Below are 23,862 nucleotides of genomic sequence, written 5' to 3' on the forward strand. Positions count from 1 at the left end.
GGTGGTACTGGTACAGAGTCAATGTGGAGGCTATATACAGGGGTACAGTACAGAGTCAATGTGGAGGCTATATACAGGGGTACTGGTACAGAGTCAATGTGGAGGCTATATACAGGGGTACTGGTACAGAGTCAATGTGGAGGCTATATACAGGGGTACTGGTACAGAGTCAATGTGGAGGCTATATACAGGGGGTACTGGTACAGAGTCAATGTGGAGGCTATATACAGGGGGTACTGGTACAGAGTCAATGTGGAGGCTATATACAGGGGGTACTGGTACAGAGTCAATGTGGAGGCTATATACAGGGGTACTGGTACAGAGTCAATGTGGAGGCTATATACAGGGGGTACTGGTACAGAGTCAATGTGGAGGCTATACAGGGGTACTGGTACAGAGTCAATGTGGAGGCTATATACAGGGGTACTGGTACAGAGTCAATGTGGAGGCTATATACAGGGGTACTGGTACAGAGTCAATGTGGAGGCTATATACAGGGGTACTGGTACAGAGTCAATGTGGAGGCTATATACAGGGGTACTGGTACAGAGTCAATGTGGAGGCTATATACAGGGGTACTGGTACAGAGTCAATGTGGAGGCTATATACAGGGGTTCTGGTACAGAGTCAATGTGGAGGCTATATACAGGGGTACTGGTACAGAGTCAATGTGGAGGCTATATACAGGGGTACTGGTACAGAGTCAATGTGGAGGCTATATACAGGGGTACTGGTACAGAGTCAATGTGGAGGTTATATACAGGGGTTCTGGTACAGAGTCAATGTGGAGGTTATATACAGGGGTACTGGTACAGAGTCAATGTGGAGGCTATATACAGGGGTACTGGTACAGAGTCAATGTGGAGGTTATATACAGGGGTACTGGTACAGAGTCAATGTGGAGGCTATATACAGGGGTACTGGTACAGAGTCAATGTGGAGGCTATATACAGGGGTACCGACAGAGTCAATGTGGAGGTTATATACAGGGGTACTGGTACAGAGTCAATGTGGAGGCTATATACAGGGGTACTGGTACAGAGTCAATGTGGAGGCTATATACAGGGGTACTGGTACAGAGTCAATGTGGAGGCTATATACAGGGGTACTGGTACAGAGTCAATGTGGAGGCTATATACAGGGGTACTGGTACAGAGTCAATGTGGAGGCTATATACAGGGGGTACCGGTACAGAGTCAATGTGGAGGCTATATACAGGGGTACCGATACAGAGTCAATGTGGAGGCTATATACAGGGGTACTGGTACAGAGTCAATGTGGAGGCTATATACAGGGGGTACCGGTACAGAGTCAATGTGGAGGCTATATACAGGGGTACCGGTGAGTCAATGTGTCAATGTGGAGGCTATATACAGGGGGTACCGGTACAGAGTCAATGTGGAGGCTATATACAGGGGTACCGGTACAGAGTCAATGTGGAGGCTATATACAGGGGTACCAGTACAGAGTCAATGTGGAGGTTATATACAGGGGTACCGGTACAGAGTCAATGTGTCAATGTGGAGGCTATATACAGGGGGTACCAGTACAGAGTCAATGTGTCAATGTGGAGGCTATATACAGGGGGTACCGGTACAGAGTCAATGTGGAGGCTATATACAGGGGGTACCCAGAGTCAATGTGTCAATGTGTCGGCTATATACAGGGGTACCGGTACAGAGTCAATGTGGAGGCTATATACAGGGGTACCGGTACAGAGTCAATGTGGAGGCTATATACAGGGGTACCGGTACAGAGTCAATGTGGAAGCTATATACAGGGGGTACCGGTACAGAGTCAATGTGTCAATGTGGAGGCTATATACAGGGGGTACCGGTACAGAGTCAATGTGGAGGTTATATACAGGGGGTACTGGTACAGGGTCAATGTGGAGGCTATATACAGGGGTACCAGTACAGAGTCAATGTGGAGGTTATATACAGGGGTACCGGTACAGAGTCAATGTGTCAATGTGGAGGCTATATACAGGGGGTACCAGTACAGAGTCAATGTGTCAATGTGGAGGCTATATACAGGGGGTACCGGTACAGAGTCAATGTGTCAATGTGGAGGCTATATACAGGGGTACCGGTACAGAGTCAATGTGGAGGCTATATACAGGGGGTACCGGTACAGAGTCAATGTGGAGGCTATATACAGGGGTACCGGTACAGAGTCAATGTGGAAGCTATATACAGGGGTACCGGTACAGAGTCAATGTGTCAATGTGGAGGCTATATACAGGGGGTACCGGTACAGAGTCAATGTGGAGGTTATATACAGGGGGTACCGGTACAGGGTCAATGTGGAGGCTATATACAGGGGGTACCGGTACAGAGTCAATGTGTCAATGTGGAGGCTATATACAGGGGGTACCGGTACAGAGTCAATGTGGAGGTTATATACAGGGGGTACCGGTACAGGGTCAATGTGGAGGCTATATACAGGGGGTACCGGTACAGAGTCAATGTGTCAATGTGGAGGCTATATACAGGGAGTACCGGTACAGAGTCAATGTGTCAATGTGGAGGCTATATACAGGGGGTACTGGTACAGAGTCAATGTGGAGGCTATATACAGGGGGTACCAGTACAGAGTCAATGTGTCAATGTGGAGGCTATATACAGGGGGTACTGGTACAGAGTCAATGTGTCAATGTGGAGGCTATATACAGGGGGTACCGGTACAGAGTCAATGTGGAGGTTATATACAGGGGGTACCGGTACAGGGTCAATGTGGAGGCTATATACAGGGGGTACCGGTTTCAGAGTCAATGTGGAGGTTATATACAGGGGGTACCGGTACAGAGTCAATGTGGAGGTTATATACAGGGGGTACCGGTAAAGAGTCAATGTGGAGGCTATATACAGGGGGTACCGGTACAGAGTCAATGTGTCAATGTGGAGGCTATATACAGGGGGTACCGGTACAGAGTCAATGTGGAGGCTATATACAGGGGGTACCGGTACAGAGTCAATGTGGAGGTTATTTTCAGGGGGTACCGGTACAGAGTCAATGTGTCAATGTGGAGGCTATATAAGGGGTACCGGTACAGAGTCAATGTGGAGGTTATATACAGGGGTACCGGTACAGAGTCAACGTGGAGGTTATATACATGGGGTACCGGTAGAGTCAATGTGGAGGCTATATACAGGTGGTATTGGTACAGAGTCAATGTGTCAATGTGGAGGCTATATACAGGGGGTACTGGTACAGAGTCAATGTGGAGGCGATATACAGGGGGTACCGGTACAGAGTCAATGAGTCAATGTGGAGGCTATATACAGGGGGTACAGGTACAGAGTCAATGTGGAGGCTATATACAGGGGGACCGGTACAGAGTCAATGTGTCAATGTGGAGGCTATATACAGGGGTACAGGTACAGAGTCAATGTGGAGGCTATATACAGGGGTACCGGTACAGAGTCAATGTGTTAATGTGCAGGCTATATACAGGGGGTACAGGTACAGAGTCAATGTGGAGGCTATATACAGGGGGTACCGGTACAGAGTCAATGTGTCAATGTGGAGGCTATATACAGGGCGTACTGGTACAGAGTCAATGTGGAGGTTATATACAGGGGGTACCGGTACAGAGTCAATGTGGAGGTTATATACAGGGGGTACCGGTACAGAGTCAATGTGTCAATGTGGAGGCTATATACAGGGGGTACCGGTACAGAGTCAATGTGTCAATGTGGAGGCTATATACAGGGGGTACTGGTACAGAGTCAATGTGGAGGCTATATACAGGGGGTACCGGTACAGAGTCAATGTGGAGGCTATATACAGGGGGCACTGGTACAGAGTCAATGTGGAGGCTATATACAGGGGGTACCGGTACAGAGTCAATGTGGAGGTTATATACAGGGGGCACCGGTACAGAGTCAATGTGGAGGCTATATACAGGGGGTACCGGTACAGAGTCAATGTGGAGGTTATATAGAGGGGGTACCGGTACAGAGTCAATGTGTCAATGTGGAGGCTATATAAGGGGGTACCGGTACAGAGTCAATGTGGAGGTTATATACAGGGGGTACCGGTACAGAGTCAATGTGTCAATGTGGAGGCTATATAAGGGGGTACCGGTACAGAGTCAATGTGGAGGTTATATACAGGGGGTACCGGTACAGAGTCAACGTGGAGGTTATATACAGGGGGTACCGGTACAGAGTCAATGTGGAGGCTATATACAGGTGGTACCGGTACAGAGTCAATGTGGAGGTTATATACAGGGGGTACCGGTACAGAGTCAATGTGGAGGTTATATACAGGGGGTACCGGTACAGAGTCAATGTGTCAATGTGGAGGCTATATACAGGGGGTACTGGTACAGAGTCAATGTGGAGGCTATATACAGGTGGTACCGGTACAGAGTCAATGTGTCAATGTGGAGGCTATATACAGGGGGTACTGGTACAGAGTCAATGTGGAGGCTATATACAGGGGGTACCGATACAGAGTCAATGTGGAGGCTATATACAGGGGGTACCGATACAGAGTCAATGTGGAGGCTATATACAGGGGGTACCGGTACAGAGTCAATGTGGAGGCTATATACAGGGGTACCGGTACAGAGTCAATGTGGAGGCTATATACAGGGAGTACTGGTACAGAGTCAATGTGGAGGCTATATACAGGGGTACCGGTACAGAGTCAATGTGGAGGCTATATACAGGGGTACCGGTACAGAGTCAATGTGGAGGCTATATACAGGGGTACCGGTACAGAGTCAATGTGGAGGCTATATACAGGGGTACCGGTACAGAATGAGTCAATGTGGAGGCTATATACAGGGGGTACAGGTACAGAGTCAATGTGGAGGCTATATACAGGGGGACCGGTACAGAGTCAATGTGTCAATGTGGAGGCTATATACAGGGGGTACAGGTACAGAGTCAATGTGGAGGCTATATACAGGGGGTGCCGGTACAGAGTCAATGTGTTAATGTGCAGGCTATATACAGGGGGTACAGGTACAGAGTCAATGTGGAGGCTATATACAGGGGGTACCGGTACAGAGTCAATGTGTCAATGTGGAGGCTATATACAGGGGGTACTGGTACAGAGTCAATGTGGAGGCTATATACAGGGGGTACCGATACAGAGTCAATGTGGAGGCTATATACAGGGGGTACCAGTACAGAGTCAATGTGGAGGCTATATACAGGGGGTACCGGTACAGAGTCAATGTGGAGGCTATATACAGGGAGTACCGGTACAGAGTCAATGTGGAGGCTATATACAGGGGGTACCGGTACAGAGTCAATGTGGAGGCTATATACAGGGGGTACCGGTACAGAGTCAATGTGGAGGCTATATACAGGGGGTACCGGTACAGAGTCAATGTGGAGGCTATATACAGGGGGTACCGGTACAGAGTCAATGAGTCAATGTGGAGGCTATATACAGGGGGTACAGGTACAGAGTCAATGTGGAGGCTATATACAGGGGGACCGGTACAGAGTCAATGTGTCAATGTGGAGGCTATATACAGGGGGTACAGGTACAGAGTCAATGTGGAGGCTATATACAGGGGGTACCGGTACAGAGTCAATGTGTTAATGTGCAGGCTATATACAGGGGGTACAGGTACAGAGTCAATGTGGAGGCTATATACAGGGGGTACCGGTACAGAGTCAATGTGTCAATGTGGAGGCTATATACAGGGGGTACTGGTACAGAGTCAATGTGGAGGCTATATACAGGGGGTACCGGTACAGAGTCAATGTGTCAATGTGGAGGCTATATACAGGGGGTACTGGTACAGAGTCAATGTGGAGGCTATATACAGGGGGTACCGGTACAGAGTCGATGTGGAGGTTATATACAGGGGTACCGGTACAGAGTCAATGTGGAGGTTATATACAGGGGGTACCGGTACAGAGTCAATGTATCAATGTGGAGGCTATATACAGGGGTACCGGTACAGAGTCAATGTGTCAATGTGGAGGCTATATACAGGGGTACTGGTACAGAGTCAATGTGGAGGCTATATACAGGGGTACCGGTACAGAGTACAGTCAATGTGTCAATGTGGAGGCTATATACAGGGGTACTGGTACAGAGTCAATGTGGAGGCTATATACAGGGGTACCGGTACAGAGTCAATGTGGAGGTTATATACAGGGGCACCGGTACAGAGTCAATGTGGAGGCTATATACAGGGGTACCGGTACAGAGTCAATGTGGAGGTTATATACAGGGGTACCGGTACAGAGTCAATGTGTCAATGTGGAGGCTATATAAGGGGGTACCGGTACAGAGTCAATGTGGAGGCTATATAAGGGGGTACCGGTACAGAGTCAATGTGGAGGTTATATACAGGGGGTACCGGTACAGAGTCAACGTGGAGGTTATATACAGGGGGTACCGGTACAGAGTCAATGTGGAGGCTATATACAGGTGGTACCGGTACAGAGTCAATGTGGAGGTTATATACAGGGGGTACCGGTACAGAGTCAATGTGGAGGTTATATACAGGGGGTACCGGTACAGAGTCAATGTGTCAATGTGGAGGCTATATACAGGGGGTACTGGTACAGAGTCAATGTGGAGGCTATATTCAGGTGGTACCGGTACAGAGTCAATGTGTCAATGTGGAGGCTATATACAGGGGGTACCGATACAGAGTCAATGTGGAGGCTATATACAGGGGGTACCGATACAGAGTCAATGTGGAGGCTATATACAGGGGGTACCGATACAGAGTCAATGTGGAGGCTATATACAGGGCGTACCGGTACAGAGTCAATGTGTCAATGTGGAGGCTATATACAGGGGGTACTGGTACAGAGTCAATGTGGAGGCTATATACAGGGGGTACCGGTACAGAGTCGATGTGGAGGTTATATACAGGGGGTACCGGTACAGAGTCAATGTGGAGGTTATATACAGGGGGTACTGGTACAGAGTCAATGTGTGGAGGCTATATACAGGGGTACCGGTACAGAGTCAATGTGTCAAAGTGGAGGCTATATACAGGGGGTACTGGTACAGAGTCAATGTGGAGGCTATATACAGGGGTACCGGTACAGAGTCAATGTGTCAATGTGGAGGCTATATACAGGGGTACTGGTACAGAGTCAATGTGGAGGCTATATACAGGGGGTACCGGTACAGAGTCAATGTGGAGGCTATATACAGGGGTACCGGTACAGAGTCAATGTGGAGGTTATATACAGGGGTACCGGTACAGAGTCAATGTGTCAATGTGGAGGCTATATACAGGGGTACCGGTACAGAGTCAATGTGGAGGCTATATACAGGTGGTACCGGTACAGAGTCAATGTGGAGGTTATATACAGGGGTACTGGTACAGAGTCAATGTGGAGGTTATATACAGGGGGTACCGGTACAGAGTCAATGTGGAGGCTATATACAGGGGGCACCGGTACAGAGTCAATGTGGAGGCTATATACAGGGGTACCGGTACAGAGTCAATGTGGAGGCTATATACAGGGGGTACCGGTACAGAGTCAATGTGGAGGCTATATACAGGGGGTACCGGTACAAGTCAATGTGGAGGCTATATACAGGGGGTACCGGTACAGAGTCAATGTGGAGGCTATATACAGGGGGTACCGGTACAGAGTCAATGAGTCAATGTGGAGGCTATATACAGGGGTACAGGTACAGAGTCAATGTGGAGGCTATATACAGGGGGACCGGTACAGAGTCAATGTGTCAATGTGGAGGCTATATACAGGGGTACAGGTACAGAGTCAATGTGGAGGCTATATACAGGGGTACCGGTACAGAGTCAATGTGTTAATGTGCAGGCTATATACAGGGGGTACAGGTACAGAGTCAATGTGGAGGCTATATACAGGGGGTACCGGTACAGAGTCAATGTGTCAATGTGGAGGCTATATACAGGGGGTACTGGTACAGAGTCAATGTGGAGGCTATATACAGGGGGTACCGGTACAGAGTCAATGTGTCAATGTGGAGGCTATATACAGGGGGTACTGGTACAGAGTCAATGTGGAGGCTATATACAGGGGGTACCGGTACAGAGTCAATGTGGAGGTTATATACAGGGGGTACCGGTACAGAGTCAATGTGGAGGTTATATACAGGGGGTACCGGTACAGAGTCAATGTATCAATGTGGAGGCTATATACAGGGGTACCGGTACAGAGTCAATGTGTCAATGTGGAGGCTATATACAGGGGTACTGGTACAGAGTCAATGTGGAGGCTATATACAGGGGTACCGGTACAGAGTCAATGTGTCAATGTGGAGGCTATATACAGGGGGTACTGGTACAGAGTCAATGTGGAGGCTATATACAGGGGGTACCGGTACAGAGTCAATGTGGAGGTTATATACAGGGGGCACCGGTACAGAGTCAATGTGGAGGCTATATACAGGGGGTACCGGTACAGAGTCAATGTGGAGGTTATATACAGGGGGTACCGGTACAGAGTCAATGTGTCAATGTGGAGGCTATATAAGGGGGTACCGGTACAGAGTCAATGTGGAGGCTATATAAGGGGGTACCGGTACAGAGTCAATGTGGAGGTTATATACAGGGGGTACCGGTACAGAGTCAACGTGGAGGTTATATACAGGGGGTACCGGTACAGAGTCAATGTGGAGGCTATATACAGGTGGTACCGGTACAGAGTCAATGTGGAGGTTATATACAGGGGGTACCGGTACAGAGTCAATGTGGAGGTTATATACAGGGGTACCGGTACAGAGTCAATGTGTCAATGTGGAGGCTATATACAGGGGTACTGGTACAGAGTCAATGTGGAGGCTATATTCAGGTGGTACCGGTACAGAGTCAATGTGTCAATGTGGAGGCTATATACAGGGGGTACCGATACAGAGTCAATGTGGAGGCTATATACAGGGGGTACCGATACAGAGTCAATGTGGAGGCTATATACAGGGGGTACCGATACAGAGTCAATGTGGAGGCTATATACAGGGGGTACCGGTACAGAGTCAATGTGTCAATGTGGAGGCTATATACAGGGGGTACTGGTACAGAGTCAATGTGGAGGCTATATACAGGGGGTACCGGTACAGAGTCGATGTGGAGGTTATATACAGGGGGTACCGGTACAGAGTCAATGTGGAGGTTATATACAGGGGGTACCGGTACAGAGTCAATGTATCAATGTGGAGGCTATATACAGGGGGTACCGGTACAGAGTCAATGTGTCAAAGTGGAGGCTATATACAGGGGGTACTGGTACAGAGTCAATGTGGAGGCTATATACAGGGGGTACCGGTACAGAGTCAATGTGTCAATGTGGAGGCTATATACAGGGGGTACTGGTACAGAGTCAATGTGGAGGCTATATACAGGGGGCACCGGTACAGAGTCAATGTGGAGGCTATATACAGGGGGTACCGGTACAGAGTCAATGTGGAGGTTATATACAGGGGGTACCGGTACAGAGTCAATGTGTCAATGTGGAGGCTATATAAGGGGGTACCGGTACAGAGTCAATGTGGAGGCTATATACAGGTGGTACCGGTACAGAGTCAATGTGGAGGTTATATACAGGGGGTACCGGTACAGAGTCAATGTGGAGGTTATATACAGGGGGTACCGGGACAGAGTCAATGTGTCAATGTGGAGGCTATATACAGGGGGTACTGGTACAGAGTCAATGTGGAGGCTATATTCAGGTGGTACCGGTACAGAGTCAATGTGTCAATGTGGAGGCTATATACAGGGGGTACCGATACAGAGTCAATGTGGAGGCTATATACAGGGGGTACCGATACAGAGTCAATGTGGAGGCTATATACAGGGGGTACCGATACAGAGTCAATGTGGAGGCTATATACAGGGGGTACCGGTACAGAGTCAATTTGGAGGCTATATACAGGGAGTACAGGTACAGAGTCAATGTGGAGGCTATATACAGGGAGTACCGGTACAGAGTCAATGTGGAGGCTATATACAGGGAGTACCGGTACAGAGTCAATGTGGAGGCTATATACAGGGGGTACCGGTACAGAGTCAATGTGGAGGCTATATACAGGGGGTACCGGTACAGAGTCAATGTGGAGGCTATATACAGGGGGTACCGGTACAGAGTCAATGTGTCAATGTGGAGGCTATATACAGGGGGTACAGAGTCAATGTGGAGGCTATATACAGGGGGTACCGGTACAGAGTCAATGTGTTAATGTGCAGGCTATATACAGGGGGTACAGGTACAGAGTCAATGTGGAGGCTATATACAGGGGGTACCGGTACAGAGTCAATGTGTCAATGTGGAGGCTATATACAGGGGGTACAGGTACAGAGTCAATGTGGAGGCTATATACAGGGGGTACCGGTACAGAGTCAATGTGTTAATGTGCAGGCTATATACAGGGCGTACAGGTACAGAGTCAATGTGTCAATGTGGAGGCTATATAAAGGGCGTACAGGTACAGAGTCAAAGTGGAGGCTATATACAGGGGGTACAGGTACAGAGTCAATGTGGAGGCTATATACAGGGGGTACCGGTACAGAGTCAACGTGGAGGCTATATACAGGGGGTACCGGTACAGAGTCAATGTGGAGGCTATATATAAAGGGCGTACAGGTACAGAGTCAATGTGGAGGCTATATACAGGGGTTACAGGTACAGAGTCAATGTGGAGGCTATATACAGGTGGTACCGGTACAGAGTCAATGTGGAGGCTATATACAGGGGGTACAGGTACAGAGTCAATGTGGAGGCTATATGCAGGGGGTACCGGTACAGAGTCAATGTGGAGGCTATATACAGGGGGTACCGGTACAGAGTCAATGTGGAGGCTATATACAGGGGGTACCGGTACAGAGTCAATGTGGAGGCTATATACAGGGAGTACCGGTACAGAGTCAATGTGGAGGCTATATACAGGGAGTACCGGTACAGAGTCAATGTGGAGGCTATATACAGGGGGTACCGGTACAGAGTCAATGTGGAGGCTATATACAGGGGGTACCGGTACAGAGTCAATGTGGAGGCTATATACAGGGGGTACCGGTACAGAGTCAATGTGGAGGCTATATACAGGGGGTACCGGTACAGAGTCAATGAGTCAATGTGGAGGCTATATACAGGGGGTACAGGTACAGAGTCAATGTGGAGGCTATATACAGGGGGTACAGGTACAGAGTCAATGTGGAGGCTATATACAGGGGGTACCGGTACAGAGTCAATGTGTCAATGTGGAGGCTATATACAGGGGGTACAGGTACAGAGTCAATGTGGAGGCTATATACAGGGGGTACCGGTACAGAGTCAATGTGTTAATGTGCAGGCTATATACAGGGCGTACAGGTACAGAGTCAATGTGTCAATGTGGAGGCTATATACAGGGGGTACTGGTACAGAGTCAATGTGGAGGCTATATACAGGGGGTACCGATACAGAGTCAATGTGGAGGCTATATACAGGGGTACCGATACAGAGTCAATGTGGAGGCTATATACAGGGGTACCGATACAGAGTCAATGTGGAGGCTATATACAGGGGTACCGGTACAGAGTCAATGTGTCAATGTGGAGGCTATATACAGGGGTACTGGTACAGAGTCAATGTGGAGGCTATATACAGGGGTACCGGTACAGAGTCGATGTGGAGGTTATATACAGGGGTACCGGTACAGAGTCAATGTGGAGGTTATATACAGGGGGTACCGGTACAGAGTCAATGTATCAATGTGGAGGCTATATACAGGGGGTACCGGTACAGAGTCAATGTGTCAATGTGGAGGCTATATACAGGGGGTACTGGTACAGAGTCAATGTGGAGGCTATATACAGGGGGTACCGGTACAGAGTCAATGTGTCAATGTGGAGGCTATATACAGGGGGTACTGGTACAGAGTCAATGTGGAGGCTATATACAGGGGGCACCGGTACAGAGTCAATGTGGAGGCTATATACAGGGGGTACCGGTACAGAGTCAATGTGGAGGTTATATACAGGGGGTACCGGTACAGAGTCAATGTGTCAATGTGGAGGCTATATAAGGGGGTACCGGTACAGAGTCAATGTGGAGGCTATATACAGGTGGTACCGGTACAGAGTCAATGTGGAGGTTATATACAGGGGGTACCGGTACAGAGTCAATGTGGAGGTTATATACAGGGGTACCGGTACAGAGTCAATGTGTCAATGTGGAGGCTATATACAGGGGTACTGGTACAGAGTCAATGTGGAGGCTATATTCAGGTGGTACCGGTAGAGTCAATGTGTCAATGTGGAGGCTATATACAGGGGGGGTACAGAGTCAATGTGGAGGCTATATACAGGGGGTACCGATACAGAGTCAATGTGGAGGCTATATACAGGGGGTACATACAGAGTCAATGTGGAGGCTATATACAGGGGGTACCGGTACAGAGTCAATTTGGAGGCTATATACAGGGAGTACAGGTACAGAGTCAATGTGGAGGCTATATACAGGGAGTACCGGTACAGAGTCAATGTGGAGGCTATATACAGGGAGTACCGGTACAGAGTCAATGTGGAGGCTATATACAGGGGGTACCGGTACAGAGTCAATGTGGAGGCTATATACAGGGGGTACCGGTACAGAGTCAATGTGGAGGCTATATACAGGGGGTACCGGTACAGAGTCAATGTGTCAATGTGGAGGCTATATACAGGGGGTACAGGTACAGAGTCAATGTGGAGGCTATATACAGGGGGTACCGGTACAGAGTCAATGTGTTAATGTGCAGGCTATATACAGGGGGTACAGGTACAGAGTCAATGTGGAGGCTATATACAGGGGGTACCGGTACAGAGTCAATGTGTCAATGTGGAGGCTATATACAGGGGGTACAGGTACAGAGTCAATGTGGAGGCTATATACAGGGGGTACCGGTACAGAGTCAATGTGTTAATGTGCAGGCTATATACAGGGCGTACAGGTACAGAGTCAATGTGTCAATGTGGAGGCTATATAAAGGGCGTACAGGTACAGAGTCAATGTGGAGGCTATATACAGGGGGTACAGGTACAGAGTCAATGTGGAGGCTATATACAGGGGGTACCGGTACAGAGTCAACGTGGAGGCTATATACAGGGGGTACCGGTACAGAGTCAATGTGGAGGCTATATATAAAGGGCGTACAGGTACAGAGTCAATGTGGAGGCTATATACAGGGGTTACAGGTACAGAGTCAATGTGGAGGCTATATACAGGTGGTACCGGTACAGAGTCAATGTGGAGGCTATATACAGGGGGTACAGGTACAGAGTCAATGTGGAGGCTATATGCAGGGGGTACCGGTACAGAGTCAATGTGGAGGCTATATACAGGGGGTACCGGTACAGAGTCAATGTGGAGGCTATATACAGGGGGTACCGGTGAGTCAATGTGGAGGCTATATAAAGGGAGTACCGGTACAGAGTCAATGTGGAGGCTATATACAGGGAGTACCGGTACAGAGTCAATGTGGAGGCTATATACAGGGGGTACCGGTACAGAGTCAATGAGTCAATGTGGAGGCTATATACAGGGGGTACAGGTACAGAGTCAATGTGGAGGCTATATACAGGGGGTACAGGTACAGAGTCAATGTGGAGGCTATATACAGGGGGTACCGGTACAGAGTCAATGTGTCAATGTGGAGGCTATATACAGGGGGTACAGGTACAGAGTCAATGTGGAGGCTATATACAGGGGGTACCGGTACAGAGTCAATGTGTTAATGTGCAGGCTATATACAGGGCGTACAGGTACAGAGTCAATGTGTCAATGTGGAGGCTATATAAAGGGCGTACAGGTACAGAGTCAATGTGGAGGCTATATACAGGGGGTACAGGTACAGAGTCAATGTGGAGGCTATATACAGGGGGTACCGGTACAGAGTCAATGTGTCAATGTGGAGGCTATATAAAGGGCGGTCAGGTACAGAGTCAATGTGGAGGCTATATACAGGGGGTACAGGTACAGAGTCAATGTGGAGGCTATATACAGGTGGTACCGGTACAGAGTCAATGTGGAGGCTATATACAGGGGGTACCGGTACAGAGTCAATGTGGAGGCTATATACAGGGGGTACCGGTACAGAGTCAATGTGTCAATGTGGAGGCTATATACAGGGAGTACAGGTACAGAGTCAATGTGGAGGCTATATACAGGGGGTACCGGTACAGAGTCAATGTGGAGGCTATATACAGGGGGTACCGGTACAGAGTTAATGTGGAGGCTATATACAGGGGGTACCGGTACAGAGTCAATGTGGAGGCTATATACAGGGGGTACCGGTACAGAGTCAATGTGTCAATGTGGAGGCCATATACAGGGGGTACCGGTACAGAGTTAATGTGGAGGCTATATACAGGGGGTTCTGGTACAGAGTCAATGTGGAGGTTATATACAGGTGGTACCGGTACAGAGTCAATGTGGAGGTTATATACAGGGGGTACAGGTACAGAGTCAATGTGGAGGCTATATACAGGGGGTACCAGTACAGAGTCAATGTGGAGGCTATATACAGGGGGTACTGGTACAGAGTCAATGTGGAGGCTATATACAGGGTATTACGGTACAGAGTCAATGTGCGGGGGCACAGGTGTTGAGGTTGTTGAGGTAATATGTACATGTAGGTAAAGTGACTATGCATAGATAATAACAGAGATCATCAGCCGTGTAGAAGAGAGGGTGGTTGGGGCTGGGCAATGCAAGTAGTCTGGGTATCCATTTCATTAGATGTTCAGGGGTCTTATGTCTTGGGGGTAGAAGTTGTTTTGAAGCCTCTTGGACCTAGACTTGGTGCTCCGGTACATACTACCTTTTGAGAAATGTAATTCCTCCCTTTTGTGAGCATATACACTATTGGCTAGTTCAGTATTTGAATAATGTATTGTTTTCTTCGTCAACCATCAAGGACTTGATCGTGACTCTCAGTTCCATTATAATACACAGAATTCCATTATTTTACTTTTACATGTGTATTATTATTATTGTTGTTGTGAACTATTAGATATTACTGCACTGTTGGAGCTAGAAACACAAGCATTTCGCTACATCCGCAATAACATCTGCTAAACATGTGTGACCAATACAATTTGATTTGATAAGAGTCATTGGACAAAGATGTCTTCTGTGCGGGGGAGTTTCGTTAAAAAAGGTTACAGTGATACACCTTTATAGAGATAGAGGATTCCTCGTCTCCATTTTGAAGTAGTCCATTTTCTTCTTTAGGATTGGCTGATCCCTCCTGATGACCCGGTTGGACGCGACTCCAACATGGTCACCAGGACGGCTCAGCCAAAGAAGTTGGAAGTCCCACCCAGTTGACTACATTAAAATGATGGAAGCCTTTCAATGACGCTGCCCATGCTAGTACAGTCTTTTGGCCACTAGAGGCCTCCTCAACCCTCCTCTCCTCCCTCTCTGCATCCTTTGACTCTCTATGTCCCCTATCCTCCAGGCCGGCTCGGTCCTCCCCTCCCGCTCCGTGGCTCGATGACTCATTGCGAGCTCACAGAACAGGGCTCCGGGCAGCCGAGCGGAAATGGAGGAAAACTCGCCTCCCTGCGGACCTGGCATCCTTTCACTCCCTCCTCTCTACATTTTCCTCCTCTGTCTCTGCTGCTAAAGCCACTTTCTACCACGCTAAATTCCAAGCATCTGCCTCTAACCCTAGGAAGCTCTTTGCCACCTTCTCCTCCCTCCTGAATCCTCCTCCCCCCCCCCCCTCTCTGCAGATGACTTCGTCAACCATTTTGAAAAGAAGGTCGACGACATCCGATCCTCGTTTGCTAAGTCAAACGACACCGCTGGTTCTGCTCACACTGCCCTACCCTGTGCTCTGACCTCTTTCTCCCCTCTCTCTCCAGATGAAATCTCGCGTCTTGTGACAGCCGGCCGCCCAACAACCTGCCCGCTTGACCCTATCCCCTCCTCTCTTCTCCAGACCATTTCCGGAGACCTCCTCCCTTACCTCACCTCGCTCATCAACTCATCCCTGACCGCTGGCTACGTCCCTTCCGTCTTCAAGCGAGAGTTGCACCCCTTCTGAAAAAACCTACACTCGATCCCTCCGATGTCAACAATTACAGACCAGTATCCCTTCTTTCTTTTCTCTCCAAAACTCTTGAACGTGCCGTCCTTGGCCAGCTCTCCCGCTATCTCTCTCTGAATGACCTTCTTGATCCAAATCAGTCAGGTTTCAAGACTAGTCATTCAACTGAGACTGCTCTCCTCTGTATCACGGAGGCGCTCCGCACTGCTAAAGCTAACTCTCTCTCCTCTGCTCTCATCCTTCTAGATCTATCGGCTGCCTTCGATACTGTGAACCATCAGATCCTCCTCTCCACCCTCTCCGAGTTGGGCATCTCCGGCGCGGCCACGCTTGGATTGCGTCCTACCTGACAGGTCGCTCCTACCAGGTGGCGTGGCGAGAATCTGTCTCCTCACCACGCGCTCTCACCACTGGTGTCCCCAGGGCTCTGTTCTTGGCCCTCTCCTATTCTCGCTATACACCAAGTCACTTGGCTCTGTCATAACCTCACATGGTCTCTCTTATCATTGCTATGCAGACGACACACAATTAATCTTCTCCTTTCCCCCTTCTGATGACCAGGTGGCGAATCGCATCTCTGCATGTCTGGCAGACATATCAGTGTGGATGACGGATCACCACCTCAAGCTGAACCTCGGCAAGACGGAGCTGCTCTTCCTCCCGGGGAAGGACTGCCCGTTCCATGATCTCGCCATCACGGTTGACAACTCCATTGTGTCCTCCTCCCAGAGCGCCAAGAACCTTGGCGTGATCCTGGACAACACCCTGTCGTTCTCAACCAACATCAAGGCGGTGGCCCGTTCCTGTAGGTTCATGCTCTACAACATCCGCAGAGTACGACCCTGCCTCACACAGGAAGCGGCGCAGGTCCTAATCCAGGCACTTGTCATCTCCCGTCTGGATTACTGCAACTCGCTGTTGGCTGGGCTCCCTGCCTGTGCCATTAAACCCCTTCAACTCATCCAGAACACCGCAGCCCGTCTGGTGTTCAACCTTCCCAAGTTCTCTCACGTCACCCCGCTCCTCCGTTCTCTCCACTGGCTTCCAGTTGAAGCTCGCATCCGCTACAAGACCATGGTGCTTGCCTACGGAGCTGTGAGGGGAACGGCACCTCAGTACCTCCAGGCTCTGATCAGGCCCTACACCCAAACAAGGGCACTGCGTTCATCCACCTCTGGCCTGCTCGCCTCCCTACCACTGAGGAAGTACAGCTCCCGCTCAGCCCAGTCAAAACTGTTCGCTGCCCTGGCCCCCCAATGGTGGAACAAACTCCCTCACGACGCCAGGACAGCGGAGTCAATCACCACCTTCCGGAGACACCTGAAACCCCACCTCTTTAAGGAATACCTAGGATAGGATAAGTAATCCCTCTCACCCCCCTTAAGTTTTAGATGCACTATTGTAAAGTGACTGCTCCACTGGATGTCATAAGGTGAATGCACCAATTTGTAAGTCGCTCTGGATAAGAGCGTCTGCTAAATGACTTAAATGTAAATGTAAATGTATTATTCTCTATGGTTAAAGTGCACAGCAGTGGAGGCTGGTGGGGGAGCTATAGGAGGACGGGCTCATTGTAATGGCTGGAATGGAACCGGAGTTGAACGTGGTTTCTATATGTTTAATACCATTCCATTTATTCCATTCCAGCCATTACAATGAACCTGTCCTCCTATAGATCATCCGACCAGCCTCCTCTGGTGTACAGTAAGTGTATATATTTAGCATTTGGTTAATTATCTTGATGTGATATGAAAGTAGAGGGATTTATGTTTCTAGAACTGTACCGCAATTGAGAACCGATTCACGTTTAGACAGAGTTTTTGGCTGTTTTGGCTGCAAGAGCCAATTCGCCTCTAAACAGAACATTACAGACTCCTTTAGTTCATTATTATCAGCCCACTAGTTACTTACCGGTGTTCATCAGATCTCCAGTTTTTCCCTCCTCATTTTCCAATGTGACAGTAACCTCCCCTGCTCCTTCACTCCAAAAACGACATCCGCCTCTTCCTCCTCTTCCTCTCTGAGCGCTCCTGTATCTCCTTTCACTGTGACGTCCTCCTCTTCCTCTCTGAGCGCTCCTGTATCTCCTTTCAATGTGACGTCCTCCTCTTCCTCTCTGAGCGCTCCTGTATCTCCTTTCATTGTGACGTCCTCTTCCTCTCTGAGCGCTCCTGTATCTCCTTTCATTGTGACGTCCTCCTCTTCCTCTCTGAGCGCTCCTGTATCTCTCCTTTCCTCCTCTTCCTCTCTGACTCCTGTGACGTCCTCCTTCCTTCCTCCTCTCCTCTTTCTTCCTCCTCTTCTTTCACGACAATATTAAGCCACAGACCCTCTTTCTCCGTCCAGCAGACCTCCTGTCCTTTGGCAGCGGGGGAGTTGTTTAGTGAGCTCATGGTCGGGGATGCTACCTAGCTAGTTAGTTAGCATAAACAATTAGCCTAGTGCTAACTTAACCAGCTAGCTAAATGACTAACAATGTAAATATGAAATTCAACGGGGTAACTAGTAGATACGTCAGACGTGTGCTTTAAACACAGCAACTTCCCATTTACCGAAACCGTCTAAAGAGCTGCAATATTCCGGCTATATTGGCTAGCAAGCTAAGAAGGTGGCTGACGAGCTTCTTCTTCTTCTTCGGGGGGTTTATCTGCGGGTGGCAGTCAAGGGGTAATGACGCATTACCGCCACCTACTGTACTGGAGTGTGGGCCAGAGACCGGGAGAAATGAAATCCTGTCGGCCTATAAAAAAATAAAATGAAGATTGGAGACTTCATATAATTATATTCTACTTAGTATTCTCCTTAAACAGTGGTTTATTGACAGCTTTATTTAGTTGCCAGTGCACAAAAAAAAAAAAAAATGGTGTCATCATTTCTTACACACATTGACTTTCTAAGTAGTTTCTCCAAGCCACCGTGCTTCTACACCTGCATTGCTGTTTGGGGTTTTAGGCTGGGTTTCTGTACAGCACTTTGAGATATCAGCTGAATGTACGAAGGGCTATATAAATATATTTGATTTGATTTGATTGACTTGAAGAAATGTTTGTATTTTTACTCCCTCAAACACCAAATTAGGCCTAGCTGCTTTCAGAACGTGGCGTCATCACTGTCAATCGTGAATGATATTCTCCATGATCTGTGATGTTAAAAAAAGAAGAAGAAAAGTCCCCCAAGAAAAGTCTTCTATGTGACATCACAGGGTGGGATTAAAAGAAAGAAAAACGGTGATTTTGAAAACCTGAAAGGGGTTTCTAGTCAGAGGAAGGGAAGGGTATGTTCATGCTCCCCTGGTCACCAGGAACATCATTGTATTTGAGTATCACTGTTTGGAAATTGTTTCAACTTTTGATGATGTCATTACTATTTTTTTTCTTTCTGCAAAAATGTAGAAATGTGCTGTTTTCACTCATAGACACTGGTACTGGTACTGGAAGGAGATTTGGTTTGATTTGATTTTTTTGAGGTAATGAAAATGAAGTTGTAAAGTGATCGATTTTACAAAAAAAATAAAAAATCTACTGAAGATATAGAACTTTCAACATACAGAAAGTGTCACAGTGTGATAGAACTTTCAACATACAGAAAGTGTCACAGTGTGATAGAACTTTCAACATACAGAAAGTGTCACAGTGTGATTGATGTGTTTCGCTTCACACATTTTGAAAGTTCTTGTCAACTTGATTGATGACCTGCAAAACGTTTTGGGACTGTTCCAACACATCCCAAAATAGGCCCCCACACTGGCCCAGTTTAAAGGGCCCCCACACTGGCCCATTTTAAAGGGCCCCCACACTGGCCCAGTTTAAAGGGCCCCACACTGGCCCATTTTAAAGGGCCCCCACACTGGCCCATTTTAAAGGGCCCCCACACTGGCTCATTTTAAAGGGCCCCCACACTGGCCCATTTTAAAGGCCCCCACACTGGCCCATTTTAAAGGGCCCCCACACTGGCCCATTTTAAAGGCCCCCACACTGGCCCATTTTAAAGGGCCCCCACACTGGCCCATTTTAAAGGCCCCCACACTGGCCCATTTTAAAGGGCCCCCACACTGGCCCATTTTAAAGGGCCCCACACTGGCCCATTTTAAAGGGCCCCCACACTGGCCCATTTTAAAGGGCCCCACACTGGCCCATTTTAAAGGGCCCCACACTGGCCCATTTTAAAGGGCCCCACACTGGCCCATTTTAAAGGGCCCCACACTGGCCCATTTTAAAGGGCCCCACACTGGCCCATTTTAAAGGGCCCCACACTGGCCCATTTTAAAGGGCCCCACACTGGCCCATTTTAAAGGGCCCCACACTGGCCCATTTTAAGGGCCCCCACACTAGTCCATTTTAAAGGGCCCCCACACTAGCCCATTTTAAGGGCCCCCACACTAGTCCATTTTAAAGGGCCCCCACACTGGCCCATTTAAAGGGCCCCCACACTGGCCCATTTTAAAGGGCCCCCACACTAGCCCATTTTAAGGGCCCCCACACTGGCCCATTTAAAGGGCCCCCACACTGGCCCATTTTAAAGGTCCCCCACACTGGCCAATTTTAAAGGGCCCCCACACTGGCCCATTTTTTTCCTTGAGGCCTTTTATGTGAATCCCCCATTATTACCCAGATAATAAAACTGCTAAAAAAGAAACAAGTGACACCAGCCCACTGGGCTAAAAGTGGACAAGCCCATCTGTCACTTGCCTGAAATGCCAGATGGCCAGTCCACCCCTGCGTGTGTGTGTGTGTGTGTGTGTGTGTGTGTGTGTGTGTGTGTGTGTGTGTGTGTGTGTGTGTGTGTGTGTGTGTGTGTGTGTGTGTGTGTGTGTGTGTGTGTGTGTGTGTGTGTGTGTGTGTGTGTGTGTGTGTGTGTGTGTGTGTGTGTGTGTGTGTGTGTTACTCTACGCGTCAATTAAGTGTCAAAGCACATGGAGACTGGAACCGAAACAACACCTCATGAGCCAAACACGTACAAATGTAGGATCTTAATGTCAGAACTATTTTTTTGCTGAGAATTTTCCTGCACCACATTAAATGCACGTGAGCTTTGAGATTTACATCAATTCACTGAAACCCTGCAGTGACTCACGGTTAAATGAACAGTATCACACTTCACGTAGCCTCATATTAGCCAGCTAACAGCCTAACCACCGATCAAGCAACATTACGGACTGAACGTTCAAATCCTGTTGCTGCAGTATTATTTTACTGTGACAATGCTGGTCAAATTACGATGCTACATCTGTATGTATGCGGCATGGCAACAACAACAGAGTGGAAAACAATCAGTGCAAACCACACACACACACACACACACACACACACAACACACACACACACACACACACACACACACACACACACACACACACACACACACACACACACACACACACACACACACACACACACACACACACACACACACACACACACACACACACACACACACGGTAACCACATCACACACTATCTGATGTAACTGCAAATAAAAGTATCTGCTAAATGGCAGATACTCGATGAACAGATATTTAAATGCGAAGTTACATAAAGTAGGAGTGTCTGTCTGTCTGTCTGTCTGTCTGTCTGTCTGTCTGTCTGTCTGTCTGTCTGTCTGTCTGTCTGTCTGTCTGTCTGTCTGTCTGTCTGTCTGTCTGTCTGTCTGTCTGTCTGTCTGTCTGTCTGTCTGTCTGTCTGTCTGTCTGTCTGTCTGTCTGTCTGTCTGTCTGTCTGTCTGTCTGTCTGTCTGTCTGTCTGTCTGTCTGTCTGTCTGTCTGTCTGTCTGTCTGTCTGTCTGTCTGTCTGTCTGTCTGTCTGTCTGTCTGTCTGTCTGTCTGTCTGTCTGTCTGTCTGTCTGTCTGTCTGTCTGTCTGTCTGTATGTATGTATGTATGTATGTATGTATGTATGTATGTATGTATGTATGTATGTATGTATGTATGTATGTATGTATGTATGTATGTATGTATGTATGTATGTATGTATGTATGTATGTATGTGTGCCTGCCTGTCTGTGTGCCTGCCTGTCTGTGTGCCTGCCTGTCTGTCCGTCTGTCCGTCCATCTCTTACCTTACAGTCAGGTACAGCCTCCGTTATGGGGTAGACTCTGTGCCCCTCGTGGGTCTCAGTCAGTCCGCACTGACTGCACACTGGCTCCAGGTCATCCACACAGAACAAGGTAAACGTCTCTCCATGCTCCCGGCACAGCTCTGGATCTCCAGGGGGAAGGACGAGGCCCTCTGCCCCAGGGAGAAGGGCCTTGAGCGGGGTGGAACCCCCTGAGTGGGACCCTAATGCTCGAGCTTCTAGTCTGAGAGCCTCCATGGATTATTTTTCTGAGCAAGAGTGCAAGAAGGTAGAAAGAGAGGAGGGAGGGAGGGAAGGGAGGGAGGGAGGAGGGAGAAAGAGGGAGGGAGGGAGGGAGGGGGAGGGAGGGAGGGGGAGGGAAGGGAGGGAGAGGGAGGGAGGGAGAGAGAAAGATATATACAGTATATATATATAGAGAGAGAGAGAGAGACAGCTGTGAGAGAGAGAGAGATTCAGCTGTGAGACAGAGCGGGAGGGAGAGGGAGACGAGGGAGGGAGAAGAGGGAGGGGAGACTAAAGGAGGGAGGGAGAAAGGGCATGAGAAGAGGGAAAGAGAGCGAGAGAGGGGAGGGAAGGGAAGCGTAGAGAGAGCGAGAGACAGAGAGAGACAGGGGGGGGATATTGGCATTTTGTGTTCATGTGTGTGCGTATGCATGTGTTTGTGTGTGCATAGGTGCGTGTGTGTGTGAGAGTGGGTGTGTATGTGTGTGTTTGTATGTGTGTGTCTATATCAGTACCTGTGTGATAACTCCATGAACTGAATGCTAGATGTATGTGTGATAACTCCTATGGACCCATGGCCACCTATTCCCTATCTAGTGCACTACTTTCGTATGAGTCATCACTAATCATGCAACTTCAATGGGGTGTACTGAAGTGATCTCTCTCTCTCTCTCTCTCTATATATATATATATATATATATATATATATATATATATATATATATATATATATATATATATATATATATTTCTCTACTCTCTACTCTCTACTCTCTCTCACCAGACCATGTCTGTGGTTGGTATATACGGTTCAAATCCTACTTTAAGCAGGGAACATGGAAGCTGAACCTCACATGCACACATAACTGGAGACTCAGACTGACACTAATGCTTGATTTAATGCTTCATTAAATGCTTCTTCAGGTTACGAGCGAACATACCTGGGTTCAAATAGTATCTGCTTTATTTCAAATACTTCATCTGGGCTTGATTGAACTCGCCTGGCAGCAATGGAACTCATAGACAAGTCTCAAAAGTCCAGAACCCCGCCCACCTGGCACTCCTGGCAGGCTAAAGCAAAAGAAAAGTAAATACTATTTGAACCCAGGTATGGTCGCTTGTAACCTGAACGTTCCCTTAAATCAAGCACGAGTGTCAGTCTGAGTCTCCGACTATGTTTGTGTGTGAGGCACGGCTTCCATGTGCACTGCTTAAATTAGGATTCAACCCACAGCTACCAACCAAGGATGCGACTTCATTGCAACTAAGAGGCTGTGTCTCAAATGGCATCCTATTCCCTACGTAGTGCACTACAGCGTATATGGATGTATCTACAGTAACTCTCAAATGGCACCCTATTCCCTACGTAGTGCACTACAGCGTATATGGATGTATCTAAAGTAAGTGCATTATTATACCATATACTTGCCCCTGTATAAAGATACAATTATCACATAATATAATAATTATGTAATGTACTAATGATGTAATGTACTGTGATGTAATAATGGTGTCATGTACTAATGATGTAATGTACTGTGATGTAATAATGGTGTCATGTGCTAATGATGTAATG

General features: G+C 48.1%; 1 protein-coding gene across 1 annotated transcript in view; it reads right to left on the reverse strand.

Annotated features, from left to right (window-relative positions):
• LOC124021001 overlaps positions 1–22,301 on the reverse strand; it is a 38,216-nt gene extending 15,915 nt beyond the window's left edge. The window contains exon 1 of the mRNA XM_046336314.1: positions 22,047–22,301. Within this exon, the coding sequence (XP_046192270.1) occupies positions 22,047–22,301 (255 nt within the window). The remainder of the gene's footprint in view (positions 1–22,046) is intronic.
• Between the last annotated feature and the right edge of the window lie 1,561 nt (positions 22,302–23,862).

This window comes from Oncorhynchus gorbuscha, unplaced genomic scaffold (genome assembly GCF_021184085.1).
Source record: "Oncorhynchus gorbuscha isolate QuinsamMale2020 ecotype Even-year unplaced genomic scaffold, OgorEven_v1.0 Un_scaffold_1017, whole genome shotgun sequence".
NCBI lineage: Eukaryota > Metazoa > Chordata > Actinopteri > Salmoniformes > Salmonidae > Oncorhynchus > Oncorhynchus gorbuscha.